General features: G+C 42.0%; 1 protein-coding gene across 15 annotated transcripts in view; it reads left to right on the forward strand.

Moving 5' to 3' along the window:
• rbfox3a (RNA binding fox-1 homolog 3a) overlaps positions 1-27017 on the forward strand; it is a 317090-nt gene that overhangs the window by 189989 nt on the left and 100084 nt on the right. Inside the window, exon 1 of one of the 15 annotated variants that reach the window (XM_058062405.1) lies at positions 11774-12530. The exons of the other annotated variants lie outside the window; for them this stretch is intronic. Within the exon in view, the coding sequence (XP_057918388.1) occupies positions 12405-12530 (126 nt within the window). The 5' untranslated portion in view covers positions 11774-12404. Of the gene's footprint in view, positions 1-11773; positions 12531-27017 lie in introns of those variants that run through there. 15 annotated transcript variants of the gene reach the window in all.

Below are 27017 nucleotides of genomic sequence, written 5' to 3' on the forward strand. Positions count from 1 at the left end.
GCATACAGCAGCATGTTGGTCATATAGCGCTGATAGAGGCTCGCTCTCTCTCACTCACTCACACACACACACACACACACACACTCCTGTTCAAGCACATTTTCCTCTCATTTGCTTTGACTCAGGCTCTAACGTTTTGGCCTCATAATGTAATAAATGAACGTTTTACTGATATACGTATTGACCAATAATCGGCAATATACCTTCATTGGCGTTCTGTGTTAAATCGTTTTGTGGTGACGTACACTGTGGGGTCCATCTACTGAAGGTGCATGTATGAAAACATGCAAACTTGTGTGTGCATATTCTGTAAAGCTGATCTAACAGGGTGCAAAGAGCATCTGTCAAATGAGATAAATATTTTTGTGCATTTGCCTTCATAAATATGTAAAATATATGCAGATCATGAGGACATGTAATCATTTTATTTGATTTATCAAAACTATAAACCTGTTTGCAGTTATTTCTGTGTCTTTTTCTGCATGTTTGAAAGGTGGATACAAACTAAGGAGGGGGGTATAATGACAGACAACAGGGAGAGAGAGACTCTTCCCCGCACTCGTCAACATATTTGGACTGGTGGAAATAAAAATAGTGTCTACCCTGCATTGCCGTTTTTTCAGTCTCCTATAGAAACGCTTCCAATAATGCATTTTCATGTGTGTGGATCATTCCAGCATAACTATTGTGAAAGTATAATAAACCATATGCCGAATAGTTTGGATTTTAGCCTGGATTTCCGTGCAGCCATTAAAGTAACGTGAAAGTAGATAATGCCATATAAGCATATTGTCCGCATGAGAATCATAATCTAATAAATCCGAAATCTCATTATTTCATAGTATAAAACAAGCATATTAAATAACAAAATGCAACATTATTTATTTCCCTCCTACAGTGAGACGTCCTACTCCGTGGCTCAGACCTCATCTTTGGTTTAGGACCACTCAGCTCTCGGCTGGTAGACCTGCAAAATCCTCATTTAAACAAGGCGGTCTGCACCATTTTTGTATGTTAATTTATGCAAGCAATCATAGTAGATCCCAAGCAACACCCCCACAAATGGTATTACTCAAGACCAATGAAATTTTGTGTATTTTTTCCAACTTACTTTTTTGGTTTACATTTTTTTTTTGTTTGTTTTTGTTTTTACATTTCCTACTCACTTTACCAGCATAGTGTGATAGGATAGAATCAGGATAGGTTAATTGACACCTAATAGCGAGGTCGCTGAAGCTATGAAAGCAACAGTAACAGCTGACAACAAAACCATAAGCTTAACTTTCACTTTGACACATTTTTTAATCTATGGTGACAGCTCCAATATCTGAACGACTGTAGCACCTAAAAAATAGAAAAGGTTGTTTTACATCAAAATGACCATTTATTTGTTTCACATTTTACACATTCGAACGAAACTGTCCTTCTGCACGTGTCACTCCTCCATGCACCCTCACTTCCTCCTTGCTTAATGCATCCAAATAATCCATGCTGAGCTCTTATCACCTTGTGGCCATTTGTATTTGTATTGGTTTAAAACTGTTCTAAAAGTGACATCAATTAGTGTGTAGTTACATCATCACCCTCTTTTGCCTCTTGTGCCAAAAATGATGTATGAATATCTCTTTGGGGTTGAATGAGTTAAGAAACCTTTAAAATCTGTCCCAACTTTTCAATATTGTCATATTGTTATTTTACAAAGTATTTTTTTATATTTTATATTCTGCATAGAATTCATTCATTCATTCATTTTCTACCGCTTTTCCTCACGAGGGTCGCGGGGGGTGCTGGAGCCTATCCCAGCTGTCTTCGGGCGAGAGGCGAGGTCCACCCCGGACTGGTCACCAGCCAATCACAGGGCACATATAGACAAACAACCATTCACACTCACATTCATACCTATGGACAATTTGGAGTCGCCAATTAACCTAGCATGTTTTTGGAATGTGGGAGGAAACCGGAGTACCCGGAGAAAACCCACACATGCACGGGGAGAACATGCAAACTCCACACAGAGATGGACAAGGGTGGAATTGAACCCTGGTCTCCTAGCTGTGCGGCCTGCATGCTAACCACTCGACCAGCGTGCATAGAATGATATAAATATATTTAAATATATAATAATGTACTTTCAATCAGTTGAGTTGACTCATATTCAACTGCATGCGTTAGTATTTTGTACATGGATTATATGACATTTTCCAGCCCTTATTTTTGTCTCCCACAGGTATTGGTATGCTAACAGGTATGCTAACGTCTCCAATAATCTGTGCCACAGTTTAGTTGTAGTGTGGATTTTGACTTGTTTTGTCTGGAGCTAATCTGCGGTCTAAACTGGTACTGGCACTGCTGCTGATGCTGGCAAAAAAAAAAGCCGGGGAGCGGAGATGGGATCCCAGCTGCTTTCCAGGCTGATGGGCAGGCACTCAAGCCTGGGGTGGATGTCTGGGCTCGGCGTTTAGCAGCAGATGCCGTTCTTCATTTCATTCAAGACACAGTCAGGGTGGAGCCAAGGGGTTCTGGTGACAGTTTGGAGGAGCCAATTCATTTGCAGTATTTAGCGCGTTGGTTGGATATTTGTGAAACATAATGTGAGACATGACCAGTAGCGTATAAGACTTGAGAATGTATGCTTTAAACATTGATTAAGAGCTGGAAGGAGAGTGAGTGTATTAAAGATAAATAAAGAACATATCTACAGTCAAAGGTTTGACAACTCAGATGTTGGTTTTCACAAAGTTTACTGCCTCAGTGTTTTTAGATCTTTTGACGGATGTCACTATGTTGTTCCCCAAGCCACTTTGTTATCACTTTTGAAAGGGATTGTTCTTCACAAGGTCTAGTGGTTAGCGCGCAGACCTCACAGCTAGGAGACCAGGGTTCAATTCCACCCTCGGGCATCTCTGTGTGGAGTTTGTATGTTCTCCCCGTGCATGCGTGGGTTTTCTCCGGGTACTCCGGTTTCCTCCCACATTCCAAAAACATGCTAGGTTAATTGACGACACCAAATTGTCCATAGGTATGAATGTGAGTGTGAATGGTTGTTTGTCTATATGTGCCCTGTGATTGGCTAAATGGCCTAAAATACACACACACACACACACATCACCAACAGTGCGTCAAAGTCACTTTTCCTGCCGAGTCAATCTGGCTGCAAAAAGACTCCTAAGTCTCTCACTCGTTCTCTCCCTCACTTAACACGATTTCATTATGTGCACTTTTGGCATGACTTGCTGTGTCTGACCTTTTCACTGGATTAACCCCTTAAACCCCGAGCGACCTGAGAGACCCGCAAGAAAAAGACATCCAAAACAAATGTACAGTACAACATTCATATACGGTGTGTACAGTACAACACAAGTACCACCGATGTATTACCGAAGCTCCTTTCCATGTGTCACTGGAGACGCTGCTCAGCATGCTGCAACCTCGTTTCTGCTGTGACATTTTGCATTAAAAGCAATAACACGGCTTTGAGGGTACAAAGTAACTGATCAGCTTATTGAGCAGCTGAAAGGACAGGAAGTCAATTTGCATGAAATCTTGTCTCAGATGGAATATTCATGTAAAACAGATGCTTAGCCTAAATCAGTGCCATGCATGTCTGCATTATAATATAGAAATTGATTGATAGAATAATATTGTTCTTGTCCGTTTTATGATTTATGTGATTAATCGCTTCTATTAGTCAGTGTCGTAATATCTTTTGTATGTTTTTGTAGTTTCATCAGTTGTAGAGCTCATGATGCTCGATGGTTGCGAGTTACAGTCCAACAAGATACATTGAAACGCCTCAGAAGTCGCGGGGGTGCTGGAGCCTATCCCAGCTGTCTTTGGGCGAGAGGCGGGCTACACCCTGGACTGGTCGCCAGCTAATCACAGGGCACATATAGACAAACAACCATTCACACTCACATTCATACCTATGGACAATTTGGAGTCGCCAATCAACCTAGCATGTTTTTGGAATGTGGGAGGAAACCGGAGTACCCGGAGAAAACCCACACATGCACGGGGAAAACATGCAAACTCCACACAGAGATGGCCGAGGGTGGAATTGAACCCTGGTCTCCTAGCTGTGAGGTCTGCGCGCTAACCATTCGACCGCCGTGCCGCCCCTGATAATTATCAATAGTTACAAAATTCCCCACAAAACAATTAATATTTTATTCATTCATTCATTCTCTACCACTTTCCCTCATGAGGGTCGCGGGGGGTGCTGGAGCCTATCCCAGCTGTCTTTGGGCGAGAGCCAGCCAATCACAGGGCACATATAGACAAACAACCATTCACACTCACATTCATACCTATGGACAATTTGGTGTGGCCAATTAACCTAGCTTTTTTTTGGAGTGTGGGAGGAAACCGGAGTACCGGGAAAAAACCCACGCATGCACCGGGAGAACATGCAAACTCCACACAGAGACGACCGAGGGTGGAATTGAACCCTGGTCTCCTAGCTGTGAAGTCTGCGAGCTAACCACTCGGACCGCCGTGCTGCCTTGCCTCAGAAGTTGACCAACATTTCTGAATGATGACTTTTGAAAACATTCCAATGTTGTGCAGATCTATAGTTTTGTTTCTAAGGTCCGTTGGCAGCTCTTTGGTCTTGCCCATGGAGAGGGTTGATTGGAAGAGACGTGTTTCTGTGGCAGGTGTCTTTTATCCACATAATGAGTTGCCATTAGGAGTACTTTCCTAAAGAGACATGGCTGTCAGAGAACGCCTGCCTTCTGACTTATTTGCTTTACCTTCTCGTCTGGAGGTACTCAATACTGAGTGGGTACCATCTGCGCTTCATTCCATGTTGTACCTGTGTACTGTATGTATTTCATGGTATAAAACCTTAATTATTAAAGTGCTAGGAGAGATTACACATGAAATGGCAGATCCATTTGTCAATGTTGTTATAGTCAAGTGCTTGCCTTTTATTTCCGCCAATGGTACATTCCAGCATTGCAATGGAATAATAAAAAATTCCAAGTAATTCCAGGATTCATGGAAGCCTCTTGGTCCCAGAAAAGAGAGTCCATAGCCCACACACACCGATCAGCCGATCGTCTTCTTCTTGTTCTTCTTCTTCTCCAGACCACACTGCCCATAGCCTCTAAAAACACACCTTCACCTGTTGTTTTCTGCACTAATTCAACAAACAACACACAACATAAATCACCGACTTTAAGCTGCGCTGATAGGCAGATTTTATTTCCTGTTTGAACAAAAAGCACAGATGCTTATGCCCGCAGCTGCCAATTTGATGGCGCTTGTTGTATTTTCATGCTTATTGAAAATGCAAAGGAGTATTTTTGGTTATAAAATCCAACTGTGACAGAATAGAAATACGATTATTGCGTAAATGTCGATCTATCTTCCGGCATGGGCAAACTACATCTTTTTAATCCGGCTTGGCCAACCTTTCCAAATTAGTCGTCCCCTCCAATATCGCAGTTCGATTATCATTCCCCTGCCATCACGCGTTTTTTTCAGCAATTAATAAATGAATGGCGGCACGGCGGTCTGGTGGTTAGCGTGCAGACCTCACAGCTAGGAGACCAGGGTTCAATTCCACCCTTGGCCATCTCTCTGTGGAGTTTGCATGTTCTCCCCGTGCATGCGTGGGTTTTCTCCGGGTACTCCGGTTTCCTCCCACATTCCAAAAACATGCTAGGTTAATTGGTGACTCCAAATTGTCCATAGGTATGAATGTGAGTGTGAATGGTTGTTTGTCTATATGTGCCCTGTGATTGGCTGGCTGGCCACCAGTCCAGGGTGTACCCCGCCTCTGGCCCGAAGACAGCTGGGATAGGCTCCAGCACCCCCGCGACCCTCATGAGAAAAAAAGCGGTAGAAAATGAATGAATGAATGAATGAATAATGAATGAATGAATGCTCACTATTTCGTGGTAGACTGTGGTCTGTTTTTAGTCAAACAAGTGATATGTGGTATCCGTAGTATTCTGGTACTGTCTATTCTGGTCTGTACTATCCCAATCAGTGGCTCTTTAACCAAGTTTTTCTTTGTTTTTTTTTTAGGAATATTTTGTCGAACTTAAAATAACTCACGTGACTCAAAATCTAATGTACTCCAACTTCACCTTATGTTTTGGTTTCACTGTAATCCAGTAAAAAATCCAACTTTATCTGCGAAGTCCGAATGCAATGCTCATCTTCACAGCTACTTTTCAGTTGGTGGGATTCTCAATGGAGAGGCCAACTTCTCAATTCGGTCATCAATTATTTCTTGGAGCTTTGCCTCTGGCCGCCTGACAAGAATGTGGATGGAAATCTGTTCAATAGCATCCCAAGTTTATGGATGAGGCCAAGACGTAGGTGAATAATCAAATGGAGAGTTGAGGGTGTGTCACGAGAATTTGGATATTTTCTAGCTAAAAATGTCATTCCATTGTCATAGTTCTGGATTCATGATGCAGTACATTCTAGTATTTATTGGGGCAACTTCTATTCAATTTCAAAACCAAAAAAATCATGTGGTTCCTCCTTTTTTTCCAGCCTGCAACCATAAAAAGATGCATGTGTGTGTGTGTGTATCTATCATGTCCATGCATGTCTGTGAGGTCCTACCTTCTGAAAGCAGGCCATCCCTGCTGAGGCTTTATTCATATGTGCACCTTTAGCCTTTTAATCGTGATGACCATTAAAGGGAAAATTCCCCTTTTCAGCAAATCATAAAACTGGGGCATGCGACATTAATTATTAAGGCATATTAAATCCTTGTAGATCCTTTAGGACTGTGCACACTCAAAAGTCTTTATTTTAGCCCTTTTTGCAGGTCAGTAAGCCATATTTTCACCTGGTGGGACTTATTTGTGTTAGATGTGACTCCTGTTGCTTTTTGGGGTGGATGATGACATAACAGCAGAAATGGTAAAAAGTCCTGCTCTTGCAAGTGTGTGTGTGGGGGGGGGGGCTGAGCGACTGAGGACTGAGGTTGCTGTTGATGATCACGTCTGTGCACATTGTTTGACTCCTGCCTATATTATTTATATTTACATATTTACTTCATTCTCATCAGCAACATACATACATAGACCGCAATTTCAAAAGATCAAAAGCGAAGCCTTTTTTTAATGCATGAGCGACCCCAAACATGGACATTGACAGTGCAAATATCTAAACACTTATACCACAACACAAACAACATAAAAGGGCTAGTTTTACATCAAAATAATAATTCATTCATTCATTTTCTACCGCTTTTCCTCACGCGGGTGCTGGAGCCGCTTAAAACGCTGAAAACGCTTAAATGACATCATGTCTTTGAACGCAACCCCTCATTGCTCATAATAACACGCTTTAAAGTGTGATGCTAGCGTTCTGCTACTATTGAAGAGACAAGTGTTTTTAGTCTTGTGTGTTATCTTTTAGCTTGATTGACATATCCCGTTCATTTACATTCAAATATATATGTTCTGTTCATTAAATACAGTACATCGTTTCTAATGCTGATTAATCATGACTAATTCATTTTGAAACTGGTTGATCTGGATTTTTTTTCATCATTTGGCAGCCCGACTTTCACCATTTTCTTTAACTGGAGAGCTGGTATTATTGAAGGAACTGTCCAGAGTTCTGAAATATTATCACGTCTGGTGTTTCTATGTTTCCCTTACTGACACCTAGTGGCCAGTGTAGAATACTGCAGCACACATTTGAGTGTGTCTCCTTAATGCCTTGTATTTGTGTGTTAGGTCATTTGAGAAATGGATTAGAAGGCGCTCAAAGCACTTCACATGAAGTGAAGCCATTACTATTCCCTCCGCAGTAACACACTGGTGGTGGTACTCTATATCTGTAGTCACAGCTGCCTGGGGTAGTGTGACCTACAGCCTAGCAACAAACATTTATTTGCATTAACACACCAGACGATCTGGAAGTGCCTTACCTGGGACACAATTGTTGGCCTGAAAATGCTTTTCATTCATTCATTCATTCATTTTCTACCACTTTTTCTACCGGGGTACAGCCAATCACAGGGCACATATAGACAAACAACCATTCACACTCACATTCATACCTATGGACAATTTGGAGTCGCTAATTAACCGAGTATGTTTTTTTTTTTGAATGTGGGAGGAAACCGGAGTACCCGGAGAAAACCCACGCATGCACGGGGAGAACATGCAAACTCCACACAGAGATGGCCGAGGGTGGAATTGAACCCTGGTCTCCTAGCTGTGAGGTCTGCACGCTAACCAACCAATAATGTATTTACAAATATAAGACCACAAACTATTTACAACTGTTCACACACGTGAATGCCTGCACGTGTTAAAGCTTCCCTACGATACATAAACTTCTGCACGCTTCACTCCTCCATGCTTTTCCATATCCTGTTGTTTTGTGTGGAAACACATGCACTTATCAAATGGAATCCTGCCACCTTGTGGCAGCTTTACGGCTTACAACAGCAGTGGCAGTAACTTTCTATATGCAGTGGCATCATTACCGGTTTTTGCCTCCTGCAAAAAAATGTATGAATATGTCTTTGGTATTGCAACATTTCAGCAGTTTGTCATTAAGCGGAAAATGGTGGATCCCGCATCCAGACGTGTTTTGACCAATACAGTATATCATACTACTCATGCTTCCATTTATTGACTTCAAAGCAGCATTTACCAACACAGCTTGGCCTAATATTTCAACTTGAGCTGCAGGTCACCTGCTGGATGGAATACACCGGCCAACTGTTCATTAGAGGGGGGCATCAGAGTGCAGCTCCATGAGTACGCGGGTCTGCTATCTATCCTGAATTCATTGTGTGCTACCTTCTGGCACTTGGCTGCTGCTCCCCCAATGAGCAGGGTTGACAAAGACCACGTGCATTGAATAGTGTTTGCGCTAATGATACCCACCGTGGAGGCGTGCGGATAATTGAAGGCTAACACTATCATAGCGATCCCTTGATAATGTGACGCTACAATTGGGCTGCTGGGGTGTGAAGTGTTTTGGGTGCCTTCTAATCCATTATTATTATTAAATGACATAAAACTATAGGTCTGTAATGATAACCAGTTGAGGAAAATTTCCATTGACGTATGAATATACGTCACATGCAATCCAGAAAATGATATGTAAATATTACAAAAAAAGTGGGCTAATAAATTGACAATAAAAGCAAAAAATACTGTGGATTTCAGAAAACAACAGATGGAATGATACAGCACTCTACAAGAAGCAATGAAGTCTGTAAAATTACATAATTAAAAAAAAATCAAAAAATTGTTGACTATAATGATGGAAATGGTAATATTAATGATGATTATAATGGTGTAATAATGATAGATTATAACAATAATGATAATAATGATGATGATAATAACAATAATAATATTAAAATGATAATAATAGGGGAAAACAAGATAGTGGCATGAACATGATTATATCTTGCAAAAAGGGGTAGGAATTTATAAGCTTTTTGCTTCAGCCTACTCCTTTTGGGCTTGTTATCAGAAAGCTGAATACAAATGTAAATAATGGAAATATATTATTTTTTTATTTTATTTTTATTTTTATTTTTATTTTTATTTTTATTTTTATTTTTATTTTTATTTTTATTTTTATTTTTATTTTTATTTTTATTTTTATTTTTATTTTTATTTTTATTTTTATTTTTATTTTTATTTTTATTTTTATTTTTATTTTTATTTTTATTTTTATTTTTATTATTATAAATACAATTATATTTTGATTGATGTAAGAAATGCACTGTAATGTTTCATATATTTGCCCAAAAAAAAAAAAAAAAAAATATTTTAAAAAATAAAAAAAATACATGTACATGTCAAAGAAATAACTGCATGTATACTAATCCCTCATTTATTGTGATTGGTGGTTCCGAGCCCAGCCGTGATACCAAAAATACAAACATAAGACATACAGAAGACGTGATATGAAGGGTATTGCAGTATCTTTGTCTTGTTGGGAGTACTTTGAAGAAGCGGCGTCTGGGAAATGGCGTATGCCTTTAAGTCAGTTCTAGAGTTGACTCGCAGTAGGTTGGTGAAGTGGTAAAGTGCGGCCGGCAGCAGCTCCTGTGTCAATATTCACTGCACACTACATGTGTTATGTAATTTCTAATAATGGTAAAAACTGTATTTAGTAGGTCATAAACAGGTTTTTCATGATTCTGTAACCAATTAACCGTGATAAACAAAGGAATAAAACCTCACCAAAGTCATGGTTGTATTTTGCTCTTATTTTTCCTTCCATCCTTCACCAGCCCAAGAGGTGAGTAAAAGATGACGGCCCTCCTCTGGCTTTTGTGTGAAACATAATCATTGTGTTGGAGCGTACCAAATCAACACACATAATGTCAGATTTATAGATGAACTCTTGCTTGCCTTGGAGCTAGGCCCCACTGGTGGACGGGAAGGAGGCCAGGAAGCAGTGTTGTGGGGGGGGGGGGGTTCACCACATCTCATCATTCAGCCATTAGCACTTATCTTTCTGGGGAAATTCCTCGCTTAAACAACTAATGACACAACTAAGCTATAAATTGAATTAAGACATTGCATTAGTACTTGTTCCATTTCTTCTGATTTTGTTGCAATTATGTCTTTATTGATTGAATACTGCACTGCAGTATTTAACATATTCTGTGTACAAATTTGCATTTTGGTAACCTATGGACGACATAGAGTCTCCAGTTAACATATGGAAGACTTAGAGTCTCCGGTTAACCTATGGACGACTTAGTCTCCGGTTGAGCTATGGACAACTTAGAGTCTCCAGTTAACTTATGGATGACTTAGAGTCTCCAGTTAACCTATGGACGACTTTGCATCTCCAGTTAACTTATGGACGACTTTACGTCCCCAGTTAATCTATGGACGATTTTACGTCCCCAGTTAATCTATGGACGACTTAGTCTCCAGTTGACCTATGGACGACTTAGAGTCTCCGGTTAACCTATGGATGACTATGAGTCTCCGGTTAACCTATGGACCACTTGGCATCTCCAGTTGACCTATGGACGACTTAGAGTCTCCGGTTAACCTATGGATGACTATGAGTCTCCGGTTAACCTATGGACCACTTGGCATCTCCAGTTGACCTATGGACGACTTAGAGTCTCCGGTTAACCTATGGATGACTATGAGTCTCCGGTTAACCTATGGACCACTTGGCATCTCCAGTTAACCTATGGACCACTTAGAGTCCCCAGTTAATCTATGGACCACTTAGTCTGCAGTTGACCTATAGACGACTTAGTCTCCAGTTAACCTATGGACGACTTGGAGTCTCCAGTTAACCTATGAATGACTTAGTCTTAGGTTGACCTATGGACGACTTAGTCTCCAGTTAACCTATGAACGACTTTGTCTTAGGTTGACCTATGGACGACTTAGTCTCCAGTTAATCTATGAATGACTTAGAGTCTCCAGTTAACCTATGGATGACTTAGTCTCCAGTTAACCTATGGACAACTTAGAGTCTCCAGTTGGCCTATGGATGACTTAGTCTCCAGTTAACCTATGGATGACTTAGTCTCCAGTTAACCTATGGATGACTTAGTCTCCAGTTAACCTATGGGCAACTTAGTCTCCAGTTGACGTATCAACGACTTAGTCTCCAGTTGACCCATGGACCACTTGGAGTCTACGATGAAAAATTCAATTTACAAATAAGGACTCATCATTTGTGCAAATTCACTTATCACGGTCGTGATATGGAATTACTCACACATCTATACCACCCAGAGTCATAAACCACTCAATGCATATCACAGTTTCAACATTTGTAATGTTAACAACTGTCTAGTAAGGAATATTCTTAACTCCTCATCCTTTTACCTTGAGCCCAAGTAGGTTTTGTGGGCGGAGAATGACGTATGGATGTTGTAGGCACGCGAAGTAGGAACTCATGAAACACTCCAGGAAGGGTTAACGCTGCATATACGACGCTCTGTAATTATAGATTTTTATATCTGCGTGTGAGATGTGTGAAAGACGCGCGCACACACACTCCTTCCTCCCCCTCCAAAACCCCCGGACCCCATCATTCTTCCTCCAATCTCTCCCTCTCCTTCCCTAAAGGACCTCCCAAGCCTCCTTTGCCCCGCCTCCCCCTTCCACCTCCTCCGTTCATCTTCTCCTCCGTGCATGCCTCGGCTCCTCCACCAAAGTAAACAGAGAAGAGCAGAACAGAAGCATCACTTTGCCCGCACTTCACACCACTTGCCGCCCCTGCCCTTCCCCCAGAAAAATCTTTTCTACTTCGGCATCCCCTCGTCTGCGTCCGCTCGAGTGTCTTTGACTGCGCATCGTTGCTGCTGCTGCTGCTGCTGCGAGGAAACAAGAAGGGAGGGGACGAGAAGTAGAGAGAGAGGTTGAGAGGTGAGAGGATAGACAAAGTGTCTGCAAGACGAGGTGTCAACAGTCTCTATGAGTAAGGGGTCCCGTCTTCACATGCTGTGCTGTATGGCAAACTCTGGCTGTGTTCTGCTGTCCGGGACCGGGATGTTACCCCATTCTCTGCAATGCCCCCCTGCCTTCCTCTATCTGCCCCAGGTAAGAAACACGGCCACATGCCCCCCTCTCTTTTCATGCTATTTCACCGCCTGTAATCTTTATTGCACTTTCTTGCAACTTTTGACATTCTGCTAAAAAAAATCAGTGTTGTTTTTCTTTTCACCTCTACAAATTTATGTTATTTTATTTGGAGGATTTACATATTTTTTAATTATTAGGTGTTTCATTGAATAGTTGTTGCCTGATAACAAGAATAGTAAGAAACTCTTCTACTACTCAGGAAGTGGTTGGTGCAGTTTTATTCTCATGCAAAGTGGAATTGTTGTGGCATTGCTGGCGACTTTGGATGTCTGCACCCGGATCAACTTGTGGGCTGGTATTGACTTGATGAACACATGGTGCAGACTGCCCACTTCCCTGTGTATGTGTGTGTATGTGTGTTTGGGCTGGGTGATACTGTCAATTTGGTATCAATCAGATACCAAGTAAACGCAGGGCCGCTATTACTGATACCGCTCATTCTGGCTTATGATTACGATCAGAATAAACAGGAACAGGATTATAATAATAACAAAACACACTTGTAACCAACAATAACTACAACATATGACAATGTAACAATATTAGTCTCTTTTATTACATACAACAAATATAATGAAGTACAATTGTTGCAAACCGTTGAATAAATGTAAATGGTACATACTACAATAGATGGAGAAAAACAATAAACACAAATTAATGTAACAATATGATGTGCTTTTATTATAAACAATAAATATAATTACATACACTTACAACATTGTTGCAAAACTTTTTGCAGAAAAATTACATTCAATAAATAAACATGCAAAAAGGAAAAATAATGAATACAACAATATAAGACAATGTTAAATTAATTAATTTTTATTGCATACAATAAATAGGATTATAACACAAAAAAACACACATAATAAATAACACTTTGGATTTTTGTACAATAACTCTAATGATATTTATGAAAATAGGAAAGTGACATCATAATGCTAGTATCGATGCGCTACAGATATGACCCTTGGTATCAATACTATGGATGTTTGTATCTTCTAAAGTGTGTGTGTGTGTGTGTGTGAGCGGGCAGGCGGACAGTGACAGATGTCAGCTCAGGACCGAATTAGACAAAAGAACCAAATGACTGCTGGCACACTTGAGATGTTTCTATTAACTGGCTCTCATTTCCTCTTATCCTCCTTCAGTTGGCCTTTCTGTCAAAGTGTCCAGTTGACGGCGTTGGTCCGCCGCCACCTGCAACTCTTGTCTTTTTACTACCCGGGCACATGTGCATGACTATTTTTTTTTCTCCCCCCCCCTCCAGACAGTTTGTTATTGCAGGCGTATAAAATATGATAAGACTGGAGAGGGCTGGCGTATAAAATATGATGGGGCTGCAGTGAGCTAACCTGCCATGTCCAGCCGCCAAATAGCGGCCACACATCACCTTTACAGGGCGGCCCACAACCATGAGCGTTCACACACACGCGTGTTCATGCACACATAACTCATAGAACATGCAGCAGCTGGGATACACACACACATACACACACATAAACACCAGGAGTCCTCAGGGAAAAAATGTGTTTGTCGTGTGTGTTCATGTCATTGCTCACATGACGGCCATATTACTTTTTTTCATGTCAATTATTTTCCGTCTGCGACTCGGCATAGATGGATTGTGGAATTCTGCTTGGAAGCGTCGGAGCCGTTAGCGGCACTGGGAATGTGTTGATGTGTCCGATGCGGCTTTGGACTTGACTTGACTTTAGGAGTCGTGGACAGGAAACATTTGAACAACTTGTCATGTGACTTATCTCAGGTTATGCCCCCCTACCAACGCCCCCACAATGGCAGTGTGCATTTTACTCTATTTAACAATTGGAGTGTTAAATAGTACAATCCAGCTGTACTATTATATTTATCCAATGAATTCATATAAAATACAACAAAAATATCACTAAAATTGTGATGGAAAGCCTGAGCAGAAATAGTAAAAAGCTGGTTTTGGAATTGGCGGTTAGCGCGTAGACCTCACAGCTAGGAGACCAGGGTTCAATTCCACCCTCGGCCATCTCTGTGTGGAGTTTGCATGTTCTCCCCGTGCATGTGTGGGTTTTCTCCGGGTACTCCCACATTCCAAAAAACATGCTAAGTTAATTGGGGACTCCAAATTGTCCATAGGTATGAATGTGAGTGTGAATGGTTGTTTGTCTATATGTGCCCTGTGATTGGCTGGTGACCAGTCCAGGGTGTACCCCGCCTCTCGCCCAAAGACAGCTGGGATAGGCTCCAGCACCCCCGCGACCCTCGTGAGGAAAAAAGCGGTAGAAAATGAATGAATGAATGGTTTTGGAATTGGCGGCACAGCGATCGAGTGGTTAGCGCGTAGACCTCACAGCTAGGAGACCAGGGTTCAAATCCACCCTCGGCCATCTCTGTGTGGAGTTTGCATGTTCTCCCCGTGCATGCGTGGGTTTTCTCCGGGTACTCCGGTTTCCTCCCACATTCCAAATGTTAATTGGGGACTCCAAATTGTCTGAATGTGAGTGTGAATGGTTGTTTGTCTATATGTGCTCTGTGATTGGCTGGCGACCAGTCCAGGGTGTACCCCGCCTCTCACCCGAAGACAGCTGGGATAGGCTCCAGCACCCCCGCGACCCTCGTGAGGAAAAAGCGGTAGAAAATGAATGAATGAATGGTTTTGGAATTAGTGTATTTTCCCTTTTAAGCAGTTTTCTCAGGAATACCTTTAGCATAAACAATGGAACGGATACATAACTTCATATCTTTTGATCATATCTTATCATATTGGACTTGAAGCCTAAAATGCTGCGGCGTCTCAGTCACCTTAGCTCACACTCTGCAGCTTTCCACGATGACCTCATCTGTTGCTAAACTTCTGGAACCAAAACATTAGCTTCTGATGCGCACTGTGATACACTGCATCAGCGCCTGTAAACTGTACTGTAGTACTATTGTACTGTATTGTATGTCAAGTGCGATCTGCCACCGGGGTAAGCCCACTTTTAGTGTCGTTGCAATTGAAAACGGCGGCAGGAATTGTGCAAAGCTCCTCATTAAGTGTTGTGTGTGCGTTGGTTTCCAAAGGGGTATCCCCCCCCCCCCTCATGTGCCCCCTCCTTATGCATCCATCCATTTGCAGACAATCCGGATCACAGCTAAACATCCGTGCACTCTAAAACATTCATCTCCTCCCTGTCTGTGTATTGAATTTCCATTCTCTCTCTCTTCTTCAATCCTCCGCTTTGTATCGCTCTCTTTTCCCAAGGCGGCAGCAGCGGCTTGGATGGGGGGGGGGAGAAAAAAAAGTCCTCGTAAGTCAATACGATGTGCTAAATCTGCTTGTGCAAGCTCCCTTGCTCTCCCCAGGGAGGGAGGGAACGAGGAGGGAGGAATCTTTACCAAGGCCCACCTAGTAGTTGAACACTTCCTTTCTTGTGGTCAGAACACAAACGTCTTTGCTCTTTTTTCCTCTCATGTGCTCATGGTCTTTCTTGTTGCTGTTTTGCCTTTTGCCGTGGTGCAGCAACACACTGTTTGGGGGTATTTGAAGGTACTGCTTTGTCTGTGGAAATAACCCATGTCGTGTAATCCTTCACAAACTCCCTTGAAAGGTTTTTTTTGTGTCTTTTATTGGGCTTTTTAAATAATTGCAAACTATCCGAGTTTAACGTCAGACATCCATATCACATACGCGCCTAGCAGAAATGGTACAGCCACCCCCCGCCTTGGATTTTGCAGCTATGGCTAACCTTCCCGTTTATTTATATTGTTAGTAAAACAACTTTATAGTTCATACAAGACATATTTTTGCCAAAATAAAGCATTTTCAGGGGCGGCACGTTGGTCAAATGGTTAGCGCACAGACCTCACAGCAAGGAAACCAGGGTTCAATTCCACCCTCGGCTATCTCTGTGTGGAGTTTGCATGTTCTCCCCGTGCATGCGTGGGTTTTCTCCGGGTACTCCGGTTTCCTCCCACATTCCAAAAACATGCTAGGTTAATTGGCGACTCCAAATTGTCCATAGGTATGAATGTGAGTGTGAATGGTTGTTTGTCTATATGTGCCCTGTGATTGGCTGTACCCCGCCTCTCGCCCAAAAACAGCTGGGATAGGCTCCAGCGACCCTTGTGAGGAAAAAGCGGTAGAAATTCATTTATCAAATACAAGGCATTAAGGAGACAAACTCAAATGTGTGCTGCAGTATTCTACATTGGTCACTAGGTGTCAGTAGGGGAAACATAGAAACACAAGACTTGATAAGATTTCAGAACTCTGGACAGTTCCTTCAATAAGACCAGCTCTCCACTTAAAGAAAATGGTGGAAGTCGGGCTGCCAAATGATGAAAAAAATCCAGATTAATCAGTTTCAAAATGAATTAGTCATGATTAATCAGCATTATAAATTATGCACTGTATTTAATGAAAAGAACATATATATTTAAATGTAAATGAACGTGATATGTCAATCAAGCTAAAAGATAACACACAAGACTAAAAACACTCGTCACTTCAATAGTAGCAGAACGCTAGCATCACACTTTAAAGCGTGTTATTATGAGCAATGAGGGGTTGCGTTCAAAGACATGATGTCATTTCAGCGTATATTACAGCATACTTGAATCTAGCAAATAAATATATAATATATCCAAATTAAAGGTTACAAAGAGAGTGGTGAGAATATCCATCTTGTGTTTTTTTCATCTTCTTGTTTATTTACACAAACACACACACACACACACATTATAAAGCCGTTGTTGTGATGCCCGTTGTGCCCCTGAATGCATCTTGTGTTCTTGTAATGAGAATGAGGAGTCGTTTCCCAGGATGAAGGGACAAGATACATGTGTGACTTGGAGATACATCCAGTGTATGATATTGGAATTGTACTGCTGTTGTGTGAGGGTGCGAATAAAGTTATGAAAGAGTGTAGGCTCCATAGTACCGTGAGGGGATGCTTCACTGTGCTTCCATCTGTCGTCATAATGCTAATATTACAAGATTTTTACAATATATCCAGTAAAAAAATATGAATGTATTTACTGGCCCCTTTTCTGCATGATGGGAGTCATAAATTAAATAATGAAACCAAATAATTGAATAGTAAAATGATGTGTGACTGATGATTATGATTTTTTTTTTAATAGAATGGAGGACAATTAGGGGCCTTAGCTTGTCATCATTACATATGGACGTATACAGTATATACAGTTCATAGAGTATATACAGAACATACAGTATGTATACTACACATACTGTACGTACTGAATCTTCCAAACAGGCTCCGTGTACTGTCACTCAGTAGAGGGAATTCAGGGGTAAATATTGGGGGCAATTACCTTAGATCCGAGACAACTGTAACCTTAAGCAAATGACAGCAGGATCCTCCCCGGGTACGACGGGGGTCACAAACTCTGACCTTCTGACCCTTCTCTCACCGTACGCTGTCATCTGAGTGGCGCACTAACAAGATAGCTTGTCTGGATAACCTTTAGCTTGCACAGCCATCCACCTGCTCGGAGACCTTTAGCTGACACAACGCCTGGAACCTTTGGCGGCTCAAACCGGGACCCCCTCGGCCTACGCCATGCGTCTCCTTCCCGCTATATGTCCTCCTGGTTTTTCATTTTGCTTTGGATTGGTGTGGACTGTATGATTCATTTGTATCCGTTGGATTATTTTGTTCCTGCATGTCCCGACTCCTCCAACCTTCTCGTAGATCAGCAGTGGCCCGATACTCAGCTCACTTGGTCTACAATGGCAGTCAGAGAAATATATGCTTATGATATTGTATGGGCTACAATACTACGGTAATAATACTAAAATAATACCACACTAAAGGGGACACTCATGGGGGCAGAAAGTTAACATAATTGTAAACAAATAGCAAAAAGTCTATTCATACTAACAATATGCTTTCAGGGCGGCACGGTGGTCTAGTGGTTAGCGTGCAGACCTCACAGCTAGGAGACCAGGGTTCAATTCCATCCTCTGTGTGGAGTTTGCATGTTCTTCCCTCGTTTTCTCCGGGTACTCCGGTTTCCTCCCACGTTCCAAAAAACATGCTAGGCTAATTGGCGACTTCAAATTGTCCATAGGTATGAATGTGAGTGTGAATGGTTGTTTGTCTAAATGTGCTCTGTGATTGGCTGGCAACCAGTCCAGGGTGTACCCCGCCTCTCGCCCCATGCTAGGCAAATTGGCGACTTCAAATTGTCCATAGGTATGAATGTGAGTGTGAATGGTTGTTTGTCTATATGTGCCCTGTGATTGGCTGGCCATCAGTCCAGGGTGTACCCCGCCTCTCGCCCGAAGACAGCTGGGATAGGCTCCAGCACCCCCGCAACCCTCGTGAGGAAAAAGCGGTAGAATTTTTTTTTTGTTATGCGGTTCTCTGGGACTTTTATATTTATTTATTATTAATTAATTTTATTGAACATTTGGATTTGAGTCTGTCACCGTATTCAATATACTATTCAATATTCAATATCCAACACGCTTGTTGTTGTTTTCCTTTTTTGATGACATAAATTCAGGCCTAAATGAAGATAAACCTCTCTTAATGTCTTATTGTGATGACATCATCAGAATCAAACGATTGTAGAATATTGACCAATTCCTGAATGACAGACGAGCAGACGCATCCTTTGGCGGCACCGAGGTTACGCCAGGAGAAAGTCTGCAAAGTTGAGTTTGTAGTAGACGTGAAGGTACTCTGCAGGTGAATGACATAACAGATGGTTTGGGACGCTGACAGGATGGGGGCCTGTGAGGTGGGGGGCTGAGACTGAGCTTTGTCTCGGCCTCTCGGACACCCAAACCTGACGGAATGGCTGTAAATGCCAAAGGAACGATGGTGGATTTATGAGACCAAATATCATTTCAGGGACATCGTCGCTGTAACTCAGCACTGAGATACCGAGGGAGGTCCTTGCTTCTCTGGCCTTTACTTTCCCTTGCAGTCGTTTTCCAAAAGTCGACTATTAGCTGTTGCAATAATACTTAGTTTGAGTCAAAACTGTCACTCAAAGCTTTACTCACATCCGTAACCTGGACCAGACTCTTTAATACCAAATACTGCATGCATGCTTGTACGGCATGTTGTTGTCCATTATACACCGCTAAAGCAAATTTAGGAGAAATAAACTGTTTGCAACATACAATAATAATCCCTCCTTTATCACAGTGGGTTGAATCCGGGCCTGAGCAGTGATAAGTGAATTACTGCAAAGTAGGATTCCTTGTTTATGAATGGAATATTTTCATAGTTAGAGCATAGACCTTTTAAATCTGGCTTTTAACATTATTAGAGCCTTCTAGTTTATTTTTAGTCTATTTTGATATTTAGTTGTTCCTTCATAATTTTTTAATATTGTGATTGAATATTACAATAACAATATTAATAAATATTAATTTTATTAATAGTAATAGTTTATTAATAGTATTATATAGTATTAAATAGTATTAAATCTTATATAGAATTAAATATGAATAGTTTAATAAATATTAATAGTAGGGCGGCACGACGGTCCAGTGGTTAGCGCACCGACCTCACAGCTAAGAGACCAGGGTTCAATTCCACCCTCGGCCATCTCTGTTTGTATGTTCTCCCCGTGCATGCAGTTTCCTCCCACATTCCAAAAACATGCTAGGTTAATTAGCGACTCCAAATTGTCCATAGGTATGAATGTGAGTGTGAATGGTTGTTTGTCTATATGTGCCCTGTGATTGGCTGGCCACCAGTCCAGGGTGTACCCCGCCTCTCGCCCGAAGACAGCTGGGATAGGTTCCAGCACCCCCGTGACCCTCGTGAGGAAAAGCGGTAGAAAATGAATGAATGAATGAAATATTAATAGTAATAAATAATATTAGAAATAATAATACATATTATAATTGAAAAAATATTAAATGATTAAAGCACATAATTACATGTTAATTACAAATGAAAATAAATAAGACCACAAAATCACATATTTTCCTTAGGACTGTTAACAGTTAACAAATACCAACGATGAAGATGACTAAAATATTATATATATAAAAATTATAAAATGTATAAAATAAATTTACTTGAAAATAAGAGACCCACCCAGAACTGATCAGTAGATGACTTTTGAATCCCGACCCACCAGTTGAGAACCACAGGAAGCCGGATTACACCAGGATTCTACCAGGATTCCACCAGGATTCCATCAGGATTCCACCAGTATTCCACCAGGATTCCACCAGGATTCCACCAGGATTCCACCAGGATTCCACCAGTATTCCACCAGGATTCCACCAGGATTCCACCAAATGTATGAATGCATGTAGTTGAGAAAAAGCAAGCTGAAAGCAGGGATATAATAAATCATCGCGGACTGAGCCCTGAGAGCCTAACGGTCACATAATGAGTCGTCTTCTGCTTCCAAGGGAGCGTCTTCAAGGTGAAATGTATGTTTCCTGTCCTGTATAATGGACAGGCACACAAAGAAGACAAAGGGGGGCATGGATATGAAGGAGGGTTGAAAGAAAACAAAGACCTCCGCTAGGCCAATTACGTTGTTCCTCTTTGAGCGAGAGTGGCTAATGAGAGGCCGAACACGCTGCCTGGTGCAGAAGAAACGATTAAGGATTCAGCAGTAACTTTGAGAGATGTAAAGCATGCGGAGGATGAACCGGTTGAGCTTATCCAGACGATGGACATCAACGCATGTCGGCCATCGTGGGAGTCGGGATAGTTTTTTGATTGTTTTAAATTTTTGAAAGAAAAAGTCTTCTTTGTTTTCATCACAGTGCATGCTTCACAATGTCGGGAACTTCCACGCTCCTCCACCTCCGCCGTTATTCTGCCACAAGCGTACACGTGCACTTGCCTAATCAAGCATGTCCTTTCCGCCCCCTCTCTTAATCAGCACTAATTGTTGCCATTAACGGGGGGGGGCAAGGTGTAAACTCAACAACCAGTGTAGGCAAATATTGATGTTAATTGGCAGAGGTGGCTTGAGGGGGCATTGTTCCCCCTCCCCAACCCCCACCCCCCCAAAACGCCTCAGATGGTTTCCCATTAACCCTCATTTGCATAGATTAATCTGACAGAGTGAGAAATCAAAGTGATGGTTGTCTTGGCGACGTCACGGTCTATGGACTATGGTCTATGGTCTATGGTCTATGGTTTATGGTCAATGGTCTATGGTCTATGGTCTATGGTCTATGGTCTATGGTCTATGGTCTATGGTCTATGGACTATGGACTATGGTCTATGGACTATGGACTATGGACTATGGATTATGGACTATGGTCTATGAACTATTTGCTATAGACTATGGTCTATGTCTACGGACTATGGACTATGGACTATGGACTATGGTCTATGTCTACGGTCTATGGACTATGGTCTATGGTCTATGGACTATGGTCTATGGCCTATGGTCTATGCTCTATGGACTATGTCCTATGTCCTATGGACTATGGTCTATGGACTATGGTCTATGGTCTATGGTCTATGGACTATGGACTATGGTCTATGGACTATGGACTATGGTCTATGGACTATGGATTATGGTCTATGGACTATGGACTATGGTCTATGGTCTATGGACTATAGACTATAGACTATGGTCTATGGACTATCGTCTATGGACTATGGACTATGGTCTATGGACTATGGTCTATGGACTGTGGACTATGGACTATGGACTATGGACTATGGACTATGGACTATGGACAATGGTGTATGGACTATGGACAATGGTGTATGGACTATGTTCTATCGACTATGGTCTATGGAGTATGTTCTATTGTCTATGGTCTACGGACTATGGTCTATGGACTATGGTCTATGGACTATGTTCTATGTTCTATGGTCTATGGACTATGGACTATGGACTATGGACTATGGACTATGGTCTATGGACTATGGTCTATGGTATATGGTCTATGGTCTATGGTCTATGGTCTATGGAATAGTATCACATACACACACCCCAAGTTGTTTTGCATCACTGTGTGTTTCGTGTGCCAGTGTGAATGATTATTCTATTATTAGTAGCCTCCCCAGTGGAAGATTTGAGGAGTAAAAATGGCCTCTTACTAGCCCAGGGTGGCCGTAGCATCTGAAGTATACGCCATAATCCTGCATCTAAGTGGATATGGAGATCCACAACCTTTTATGTCTTTAGTTGTGTGCTATAAAATGTCAGATTACCTCGCTAGTCAAAGGAACACACCATCACACCAGGGCGCAGGGGGAGAGAGGTTCTGCTTAATTGCAGATCAAAACCAACATGGAAGAGAAGGATATAATTGCACTGGATTATATTAAGGGGATTTACGTCTTTGTGGGAGGGGGGGGGTTCCTGGGTATGAAAGACAGATGCATAACAGATCTTGCATTTGAAACCTCTTACTTCCTGTGACTGGAACTCCATTTGAGTGTAATCTGTGACGTGGATGCATGCATGAGGAACATCTCAGTGACTGGTCAGGCTATCTATTATGAATGAGAAGACACGTTGCTGCTAGCACGTGTAATGGATGGGCTGGACCAGGCAGGTCCATGCACACACAAGTCTCTCATTTTTGGCCCCTACCGTGCTTAACATTGCTTACACATTCAGCCGGGTGTGTACCATTGTTAGAGCCCTGCAGACATGAAATAACACCCCTATAGTCACCTTTAAGAGTTTAATGCTGCTAATTAGATTAATGACAGCATCTGATTTTCACTAATTGACAGAATTTAAAGGAAACTATGATCTAAGACTGTTTTGACATGTTGTCGTTATCGTGAGAGGAAAACAAGAGTGAGCAAAGTGAAAGAAGAATGGTGCAAAGGTAAGCTTTCCTGCGTGCGTGAAGCTCCGGGTTAGCTAACGGGCAAAAAAAAAAAATGTCCTCCTCCATTTTGATTCCCTCCATTGCTCGAACCCCGTCATTGTGCCTTCATCACTCATTCCCAATCCAACCACAGATAATTTCTTTCCTATGATGGCAAATGGCTTCATTTCATCCTTGAGTGCCTCCTTCAAGTGGAAGCCATGTGACCTTTCACCCTGGCTGTAACCCAGCTGTGACCTTGGTGAGGTCATGTAGGGAGGTCATCAATGGCGGAAACCAAGTGTTCTCTTGGTGGTCGTGTTTTTTTTTTTTTGTGATTCTTGTTTCCTCAAAGATCTAGCATTGGAATATGGTCCTACCAAGCGTTGGATAATAGCACTGATAGAATTTATTTATTTGAGGGCGGCACGGCGAGCGAGTGGTTAGCGCGCAGACCTCACAGCTAGGAGGACCAGGGTTCGATTCCACCCTCGGCCATCTCTGTGTGAAGTTTGTTCAATAAAATAAATTAATAATAAATAAATAAAATAAAATAAATAAAAGGCGGCACGGCGGTCACGTGGTTAGCGCTCAGACCTCACAGCTAGAAGACCAGGGTTCAATTCCACCCTGGGGCATCTCTGTGTGGAGTTTGCATGTTATCCCCGTGCATGCGTGGGTTTTCTCCGGGTACTCCGGTTTCCTCCCACATTCCAAAAACATGCTAGGTTAATTAGCGACTCCAAATTGTCCATAGGTATGAATGTGAGTGTGAATGGTTGTTTGTCTATATGTGCCCTGTGATTGGCTGGCCACCAGTCCAGGGTGTACCCCGCCTCTCGCCTGAAGACAGCTGGGATAGGCTCCAGCACCCCCGCAACCCTCGTGAGGAAAAAGCCGTAGAAAATGAATGAATGTGTTCATAATGACATATGTGCTGTAGTCATATTGCGGCTGTCCAAAGTGTGGCCCGGGGGCCATTTGTAGATCGGGGCTATTTTTTATTTGCACGTTCAAAAAATGAGGTTGGTTGACATAGACTGGTTGTCGACATAGACACATCCGACTTAAGCGGGTTCCACTGTACCGCCGTCTGGAATTGGCTCACATGAAGGCAAGTGGATGTTAACACGAACAGCATGACAATCTCATTAAAACCCAGCAGAAGTGCTAAAGTGACTCAATCAAGCGTGCCAGTGACAGACAACAATGCAATCGTTTCAATTCAATCGGCTGTTGTGGCTCGGTAATGCACTGAGTCTATCACAGATCCATTTGCCCGGATGTGTTGATACGTCTGATTTAGCATGAGAGCTTTCATACGGAGGAAAGCAGCGCATGATGTGAGCGAGCGAGGGAGGCGAGGTGCATATGCATGCGCAAGCGAGAGAAAGAGATCAATGGAGAGATCTCCAGTAGTTGAAAGAGCATATCTCCCCGTGCTGTAATTCACATATATCATTTATCTGGCACCACATGCAAAAAGGAGTGTGAGCCGGAGTGCACTTCAGAGGGACGATAACGTGTTGTTCTCCTCATCAGGAGGCTGGGAGATGCGAGGAGGTGAAAAGAGGTGACACAACCCAAGTGGGACGCATAAGAGAGATTTTATGAAGTAAAAGACCGTCTGAACACAAAAACCAGGCAACAGAGACGAATTCGGTCGTTTAGATCTTGACTTTCTTCTGCGCAATAGGCAAGGCAAATCAACAATGGAGTATTATCGTAATGTACAGGATGTGTCATCAACACAGTATGCAGTAGAGTGCATCAAAAAACACAATTATTGAATTTTGATATGGCTGGGTACTAAAAGTGTTCCAATATATGTAGAAACAACACATACAAAATATTTTTCCAATACATGATTATTATACATCTGTTTTTGTGGAATAAAGTGGTGAACAGTTCAATGGTCGCCATGGAGATTTGAGGTCAGCAAAGACTGCAGCTCAAGAACTCTAAGGTGATCTTTATATGTTTTTGTTGGTATTTATACTCCTATTACATATTACTAGCAAATTTGTGGTTTTGTCTTTGTAATTTGAATGATTTGTAGTCATATTTATAGGTATTTAGTGCTACTGCCGCTAACATTAGCTAGCTACAGTTTGCTAATGACAGTTAGCTAATAGCTGAGCAAGCATAACATCAACAACAGTAATATAGAGTAGACAGTATTACTGATGCCTCATATTTATTGAGAGTAGTACTGTAGTACTACATAATGTGATATATAAACTTGTCCGTTTATTATTTTAGGCACACAACAACTAGTTCCTTTCAGACTAGCAGTCGCAGCTTGGTCTTTGGTCTGGGCCCCCTTTGATAACCCTATAGAAAATGATGCTGTATAGAAGTTCATTGTACTCAACATCTCCACGTCAACTTTTTGGTAATTAGACTAGAAATTGGACATTTTCCGAAATTTTAGAAAAATTTATGTGTGAGGTGGCACCCCTAAATCTCAATGGATTTCCTCAAAACTTTGCAAAAGACATTTTTATGTTCATTAGAAAAAAATGGAATGCTAGCCAAATTGATATTCATTCATTCATTCATTCATTTTCTACCGCTTTTCCTCACGAGGGTCGCGGGGAGTGCTGGAGCCTGGTGGCCAGCCAATCACAGGGCACATATAGACAAACAACCATTCACACTCACATTCATACCTATGGACAATTTAGAGTCACCAATTAACCTAGCATGTTTTTGGAATGTGGGAGGAAACCTGAGTACCCGGAGAAAACCCACGCATGCACGGGGAGAACATGCAAACTCCACACAGAGATGGCCGAGGGTGGAATTGAACCCTGGTCCTCCTAGCTGTGAGGTCTGCGCTAACCACTCGACCACCGTGCCGCCTCAAATTGATATTATGAATTAATAAATTTCCCATTCAAATTTGATGCACCCTAATATACAGGATACAGTTAAGCCTCGGTCCAAGGCTGGTCGACGTGCAAAAAGCACATAAAACGCATGAAACTGATTTCCACCAGCCAACAAACTCTGTGAACACTCACTTTTGTACACGATTTGTACATTTTTGTGTGTTTTGATGGTGTCGGTTTGGGCAAAATGTTGCCTGCTACAGTATGAATCAACTTTTAATTTGATAGCATGGATGCTTCCCAACGCGCAAACTCTAGGCACACACACACACACACACACTGATCCCATTTCCACAACAGACCCTCAGTGAAGTGGTGGCCTAATATTATCAAATCAATTCAATGAACCTAATCTCATTTCCTCTTAATTGCAGCTGTCTTTATTAAGTACGAACAGATTCTGGGCACGGACCACCCCAGTTAGCAAAACATGAGCGTGTGTTAAAGAGAGAACAAGAGTGCAAGCGAGTACTTTTTAAGTCAGCGTTTTCGATACACGGCCAAGCGTATTGCCCATTCTCTTCCACAGGCACTGGCATGAATAGGACCGGTACAGATGAAGCCATATCTGGAGGCTGCTGTAATTAGGGCCAATTCAATTGGACTCTGATACTTCATTATACAGCTGCCAACAACAGCAGCGATTAACGGCCATATTTTCCCCTCTCCATTTCGTTTTCACGCTCGTTAATGGTGTGGAATGAATGGAAATGGCTCCGAGTGGCCTCGCTCACCGCTAGAGGCCAGCGTTAGCGCTGCATGTCAGTTTGTGTGCGCACGTGT

This window comes from Doryrhamphus excisus, chromosome 22 (genome assembly GCF_030265055.1).
Source record: "Doryrhamphus excisus isolate RoL2022-K1 chromosome 22, RoL_Dexc_1.0, whole genome shotgun sequence".
Classification (NCBI taxonomy): domain Eukaryota; kingdom Metazoa; phylum Chordata; class Actinopteri; order Syngnathiformes; family Syngnathidae; genus Doryrhamphus; species Doryrhamphus excisus.